The sequence below is a fragment of the Poecilia reticulata genome, linkage group LG10 (genome assembly GCF_000633615.1).
Source record: "Poecilia reticulata strain Guanapo linkage group LG10, Guppy_female_1.0+MT, whole genome shotgun sequence".
In the NCBI taxonomy this organism is placed as follows: domain Eukaryota; kingdom Metazoa; phylum Chordata; class Actinopteri; order Cyprinodontiformes; family Poeciliidae; genus Poecilia; species Poecilia reticulata.
In genome coordinates this window covers 19,653,520-19,660,963 of record NC_024340.1, presented here as the reverse complement: position 1 = coordinate 19,660,963, position 7,444 = coordinate 19,653,520, and the positions used below count along the sequence as shown (strand labels likewise).

Sequence of the window (7,444 nt, the reverse complement as noted above, 5' to 3'; positions counted from 1 at the left end):
TCAGTGGCAGAGGGATTCTTTCATCATTAGGTCTGAAAATAAAAAAAAATGTAGCCTACATGTGTCAAGGCAGCTTTGATCTACTAATGGATAATTCTTGCATATGGCATCAAAATAAAGAGGTTTCATTATCAGAATAAAAGCCCGTGTTTGCATGACCTTTAATCTTTGGTATTATTTGTATGAGTGCACGAATGTGTGTCACCTGCAATTACAAATATAAATTTGATTTAGATAATGAGGTTTATCTAAATCTCATTTAGTATAGTATTGTAGTGAATAGAAGAAGGTAGTTACAAGTCAATAAGCAGATGAAAGCACAGGAATGAAAAGGCTTACAGTATATGGATGAAAAAAATCCAACACACTTAATTTTCACAGTATTTATTAAAACCTTTTCAGCCCTATTTGGATCTTTGTCAGGTCAAACTTGTTCAACAGCAACAAGTCAACCACACTTTGATTCTGAGGCATTCTTCCTTTACAGCTTGGTTCTCGTCACTAAACATGAATTGTCAAAATACTAGCAGAAAAAGCAAATCGATAATATCAATGAGCATTTTTTCACAGATTATTAAAAGATGCAATTTTTTTCCCAGAACATGTAGATAAAAGCTGAATGTTTGAAAATTTCCAGGGATCTGAAGTATTTAATGTTTATTAATTTTTATTGACATTGTACGACATATAGAACAAAACCACCTAAATGGAAAAACCATCAACTAGTTAATAGGTATTCTCCCTAAAATACAACACTGTACAGACAAAAACAAAAATACAAAAATTTTTTGACAAAACATCAGTATATTTCCACTTAGATTAAATTCAGTCTCTCAAAAATACAAGGACAACGATTACAATCAGACATAAAACACACACCACACACAGCCCGATGATAGTTGGATCCCAGGTTTTTCCTGTAAACACAAAATGTTAGGTCAATTAACAACCTTTTACTTTATGCAACAACAAATTTCAAATTACATCATCACTAACATTAAGTTCTACTTATATTACCGTAAATTAGAATTTAAGTAATTTTGACATTTGAGATATTTTTTTAAAGGATTGAGCCAATCTGTCAATTTGTATGTCCACATACCTCTTTTTTTAAGTTTTAATGTTGAAGATGAATTACAGCTTTGTAATGATTCATTTTATTTTTCATTTAAAACCCCATTTTCATACAACTACTAACATTCTACTAATATTATACATACTTGTTTCAGCTGTGGTTCTGTTGCCAAACAGAATTTCTTGAGACGTTGGCACACTGTACTGTTTCACTGCCAGCTTTGTGCCATTAACGAATGCCATCCTGTAGGCTTCTCCTGCCTGACAAAAGTATGTTCCTTCATCTTCCTTTTGGATGTTTCTTATGATGAGTGAATACACATTGTCCACTCTTTGGATCTCAAATCTTAAGTTTTTAAACTGTGCTTCAAGGTTTACATTTTTGAAATACCCTTGAGCAACTGTTTGGATCATATATTCACAATTTGTCTTATACCAGTAAAACAATCCGCTGTCATACCCAGAGATATTACATGACAGAGTCACATTTTCATCGAGTGCAGCTTCAGTTAGAGGAATATACAGAGAAACCTCAAGAGATGGAATCACTGCAAAAGGAGAAAGACAGAAACAGAGAAGTTACACATAAACTAAGTCCAGAAGTCCTCAGAGAAAAATCAAACTAAATAATGTTCAAACTTTCATGCTTAGAAAAAAAAAAATCCTTTCACACAAAGATTTAGCAAATACGTTACTGGACTTACATACTGCACTTAGAAGAAACAAAGCAACCAGTCCACGGAGCATTGTGATAGACAATGGGGCATATTTCAGTAGAACTGCTGTCCTCCTTCCAAAATGATGCAGGCAACATGTTCTAGTTTTGAAACCAAAACAAGAACTGATAGACAAAATGCAGACACATCACCTGTAGCTTTTTTTTCTTTGCAGAAAAATAAGACTACAAAATTTTGTAGTCTTTTGACTGCACAGGTAAACTGGTTTTTAATGTCTGCATCAAATAATGACACTTGAGGAATTGTGTGTAACAATGGGACTTGACAATTGTTAACTGTGTGCTCTACAACTTTGTATTTCTGTGTGTGAATGCATGCGTGCGTGTGCTTGTGTGTGTGTGTGCGTGAGCATGTGTGTGCATGCATGCGTGTGTGTGTTTATGATGTAAAGCACTTTGAACTGCCTTGTTGCTGAATTGTGCGACTTTAGCAGAAGAAGTTTTGCAGCGCTAAAGCTATTGTGGTTGTCCTGTGTCCATCTACCATGAACATTATATCAAATCTATGTGACTTTTTTAAAAAAATGTTAACGTATTTGTTAAAACTGTCACTATATTATAACAGTATGACAAGAGAGAGAAGATCTGAAAAGATTAAGCTCCTCCAACTCATCAGAAGAGCAATTTGTTTTTATGTTTGAAGCAAAAAGAAAATTGAAAACACACTAGCTTTTTCTGTTTTTGTTTATTAAACCAAAATACAACATTGGACAGCAAACCGTTGTCTGATTTCCAATGAATAGCAACGAGTACTAGGTTTTTATTTTATTTGTTTTTTATGGGTTAAGTGGCCTGACTTGGACATTCACACAAGATACAGGATACTTTAATGTTAAAACATTTTAATATGTTTTGACAGAGAAACTAGAACAATACACAAGAAACATTCTAAAACATTTTAATAATAAAAAACAAAAGCATCTTTATTGAGAAATGTTCTGACAAACACATGAACAGTGAGTAGAGGTGATCTGAGATTTATTTGTAGAAAAACCTTTGGTATTCATTCAGCGACATTATTATCAGTTTGTCTGACATTTGGTAGATAAAAACAAATACATTTGAAATTTTATTTAAATGCCTGATATTTTAAGAAACTATAGCAACATTTAAGATTAATGTTTATTAGGGTCACGTTTAAGATGGGATTCACATTGAGGCACAGAGGAGTTATTTTTATTACATGATGGAATTAGACATACACAGTTTGAAGAAGTGAATTTATCAAAACTTGTGGAGCAACTGATTATGAAATTGTCATTTCTTCTTTACTTATCACTTATGTTGTAATAGAAGAGCATTGCAGTGGATTTTAAACAATCGGTGAGAGAAGATGAAATCTATCATGGTAATTTTTGCTGTAGCTTTTTCTACCCTCAAGTTAAATCAAAAGTGTTATAGTTACAATAGAATTACAAATAATTGACATGTCTTTTCTTTAAATCAGCCCAAAAACCAACATATAAAAGAGTTTTATATGTTTTATATGTTTTTTATATATTTTATATGTTTTCTAAACCAAACCAAACCAAACCAAGTGTTAGAAACACTTGGTTTGGTTTAGAAACCAAACCAAGTGTTAGAAACACTTAGTGTTTCTAAATTTGGTGGTTAGAAAACACCAAATTTTCTAATTCAAGTATTTAATCAGTTTTACATCATAAAAACATCTTTGCAGCTCATAATTGTTGAATCAGAACTTTCGACATGTTTATTATTTTTAAAGACCACGAGTTTCCCAGACATTTACTGAAAAACTATTCTTTTTCAAAGACATACTGTACTTTATTAACACCAAGTGATGACTTTTTAATACCAAAAATTATTTGTTTTCAATGAGCTGAAGGTCTTAAATACAAGAATGTATCCAGAAAGTAGGAAGTCGACATGAACAGACATGAAAAATCTTGCACTCAGAGAGAAATCGAGTCAAACATTTTTTGTTTGACTAATCTTAGTCCTGTTTTTTGGAGTCTGGTGCAAATACTGCGGCTCTAATCAGAGCTGCTGCTGTTTTTTTGAATTTGCTTTGACTGAAGAATACGTACATTCTGTGGTCACTTTCTTGCAGTTTCTCACATTTGCTGCAGGGAAATTCAGTGCCTCTGCGTAGGTCATGTTCTCTTTTTTATCCTGTAAATAATTCATATATATTGTTTATTAATGACAAAATTTATACAGCAATAAGAACAGATTATTGTTGACAATAAGTCAACTTTAAAAAAATATGTTGGAAGGTTTCACTGTCTCATTTTGTATCAATAAAATTTAAATGAAGTTTAACATTAGATTGCTTTAAAATACACTTTAACTGCTAAAATTCTGTTGCGGTTTTAGTGGCTCAATTCTCTATAATTCTTTTCTGTCTAATGTAAAGACACAATTTTTACAAAAAAAAATAATAAAATAATGAAATTATGTGGTATAATCAAATTTATGTTAAAAATGAATTGACCACCACTGGTATTTTACAGTTACTGCATGTTTGCAGGTCATCATCATCAATTTTCTACTTTGACAATTGAGTCTTTCATTTAAAAAAAAAAAAAAAAAACGACATAAAACATTTGTAGACAAACATTTTTCATGTCAGGTACATTACAGGAAAAATTGCTCATTTTGAGCACAGCCTAAAGATCTAGATTAACTGTACTGTAAATATTGATTTTAAATTTACCAAGTTCTTTGTTTGATAAGTAGTCGAAGTTTCATCTTCAGCATGATGTGATCCTCTTATTCCTGTTGATGAAAGGAGAAATTAATACATTAGTTTTCTTTAAAAAGCAGGAGAAGAACTATAAAACCATAGTAATAAGCCGAGTACATCTGTTGTAGACATTATAAAAGTCTAGGATTCAAATATAAAACTTTTCCCAAACAATATTTTCTTCTTTACATAACTCTATTTTTAAAGGCTCTGTTGTAGACAGATTCCCGTTGATAATCTCAAAAATGAATTCAATTTTTTGTTAGTGACAGTCTACCAAACAATGTAGCTTTAAAAACTCATAGTAAGCATTTATCTAAAAACACCTGATTACATTGGATGCCATGTTAAATAGCATGTAATGAACTCATATTTAACAACCAATTTTTGTTTTGGTAATGTTGATATGAAAAGATAAAATGCCAACCTTCAGAACTGTCGGAAACTCTCCTTCCAGTTATGTAGAAGATAAGGCTGATGATCACAATCACGCAGCACCCCAACAGTCCTCCAAGCACAAGAACGCTTGAGTCTTGTTCTGTTCTTAAATAAAAATAATCCTTAGACATGCCTGGCATCTTACAGGAAAAAATAAACACATTTATATTTTATTAATTATGTCAAAATTATCAAGATGACTTACATTTTTCAGGTTATATTACCAGTGTTATCTGGTAATATAACTGAATGTTTACTTTGTAAAGCAATAACATTCAAAACAAGAATATATAAATAAATTGAGGACAGAATGCAAATACATACTGGTTTCCAGTTTGCTTCCACCACCTAGGAGTATTTCTCCACAGATGGCCACAGCACAGTAGTAAGTTCCAAAATCAGAGGAGTTCTCTACTGTTTTTGAGAGGTGGTAGACACAGCTTCTCTTCGCTGCATCGTCTGTGCTATTCCTTGCAGCGTAAATGATACTTGGATAAGAGCTTCCAGATCCAGATTTGAACCAGTGAACAAAGTTTTCTCCTGGACACTGAGGTCTTGTTTCACTGTTCGTTGAAAAAAGGGCACACTGGAGACTGGTGGTGTCTCCTGGCTGGACCGCCGCAGCGTCTGGAGTTTGTTCCACATAGACAGAAGAGTGTTGATCACAGTCTGTGCAAGATAAATCATTAAAAAAAGAACATGTAAAGTTAAACTAATGCACAGAAGCACTGAACTTGAAAATTTAAAGATGGGTTATTGTTTTCAGAGAAAATAACAACAGCAGTTACATTACCCTTTACAACCAAGAGGAATCCATCATGAACAGTTAGTAAAAATTCAGTTCCACTTTGGCAGAAGTATACAGCTTCATCTTCTTTTTTAACAGAATGTATAGTAAGAGACATCTCATTGTTTCCTCTCCGAAATTGGAAACGAGAATCATTGAATGTCTTAGTTTCTGTCATTTTTCCATAAACTCCTGTAGCCATTGTTTGGATCATCTTTCCAGGAGACTGTTTATACCACTGACTGAATCTGTGATCGGCAGGCGATTGACAGGAAAAGGTAACATTATCACCAGGTTTCCTCTCAGTTGTGGAGATCAAATGAGGAACTTCTGCAGTCTCTATAATACCTGATAAAAACAGTAAATATGATCAAAAAACAAAGAACAGTAATCAAATTTGTATTTTTTCTTCAAGTGATTGTCCCAATAAAAATATAGAGCACTTACAAAAGGTACTAAGAAGAATCAAAGCAACCAGTCCATGCATCTTGAGGAGAAGTCTTGTTTACACCACTGAAGTCTTTCTACCCAATGGAACATTTGGTCTAAGATGATCAGGCTTTGCAAAGTAGAAGTCAAGGTGATTGGTTGACAGGTAGATGGATTTCCGCCTACTGTTCTTTGCAAAACTACACAAACACCATGAACCTTTTCACAATTTCTTCTAGATTACAGTCACAAACCTTAATGTAGTTTTTGAGTTATGTGATACATTGCCAATAAGAAACTTATTGTACAGCAAAAAGAACATGATAACATTTTCAAAATATTTTACAAAATAGAATTCATAATGGTGTATCATTATATTAAATCTCCCCGAGTTGATACTCTTTAGACCTACTTGTGTAGCTGTTATGGTTTTAACAGCAATGTTAGGTATTTACCGTAGGATATGTATGTCTATAGGCTGATTTTTCACATCTATTTGAACACATGAACCTATTTTAATCTGAATCCTTTACTGTACTTTTAGCTGTAAGGGAAACTTCCAACCTAGTTCTCAAGTCTTTTGCTGCATTTAGCAGCTCCAGGATTTGCCTGTCTTTACCACACAGTCCCTGCTATGTAAAAGGTCATGATGCTCCTACTGAGAGTAGAGGATGTATTCTGGGTGCAGTGCAGTTTGTTTTCTGTCATTGTTAGCATTGTCAGAGTCATTACCACCTGCAAGCATAGCATTATTTTTAATGAACTCAAATATTGTAGATGCAGGCGTTTGTCAAAGCTGAAGAAGAATGTATCCATTTAATAATGTATCTGTTGTAGTGTTGCTGGATCATATGAGTCTCTTTGAGATTCACTCAGCCATATTCTTCTAGATATGTCTTGCTAAGAAACACCCGCTGACTCCAAATCAAAATATCAGAATCTCAAAATCTGCACGATCCTTTAGTCTACGGCAGGTCTTATTCAGATCAGGAAGCAAGACTAAGAGGGAAACTCTACATATGTGACTACAAACAAGAAATTCTGATTTACTTTATGTTTTCTTAGATACAAAATCACTGTAATGGCCCTGCAATGGACTGGCGACCTGTTCAGGTCTCTCTCCGGTTGACCGCTGGAGATGGGCACCAGGAGCCCTTATGGGATAAGCGTGTAAGAAAATGGATGGATGGATGGATGGATGGATGGATGGATGGATGGATGGATGGATGGATGGATGGATGGATGGATGGATGGATGGATGGATGGATGGATG

At 33.7% G+C, this 7,444-nt stretch overlaps 1 protein-coding gene across 2 annotated transcripts; it reads right to left on the bottom strand.

The window, feature by feature from the left end:
* Window positions 1-3,503: 3,503 nt before the first annotated feature.
* LOC103471752 (uncharacterized) lies at window positions 3,504-6,084 on the bottom strand. Of its 2 annotated transcripts, none has more exons than XR_001776983.1 (5): window positions 5,749-6,084; window positions 5,280-5,624; window positions 4,945-5,060; window positions 4,488-4,549; window positions 3,504-3,943 (listed from the first exon to the last, which is right to left on the bottom strand). XR_001776983.1 is itself a non-coding variant. In XM_017307081.1 (5 exons), the coding sequence occupies exons 1-5, from the start codon at window positions 5,954-5,956 to the stop codon at window positions 3,809-3,811; spliced, it is 861 nt and encodes a 286-aa protein (XP_017162570.1). In that variant the 5' UTR covers window positions 5,957-6,084; the 3' UTR covers window positions 3,504-3,808. The 2 variants fall into 2 exon arrangements, 1 of the variants encoding a protein (XP_017162570.1); XM_017307081.1 differs by having other exon boundaries at window positions 4,945-5,055.
* Between the last annotated feature and the right edge of the window lie 1,360 nt (window positions 6,085-7,444).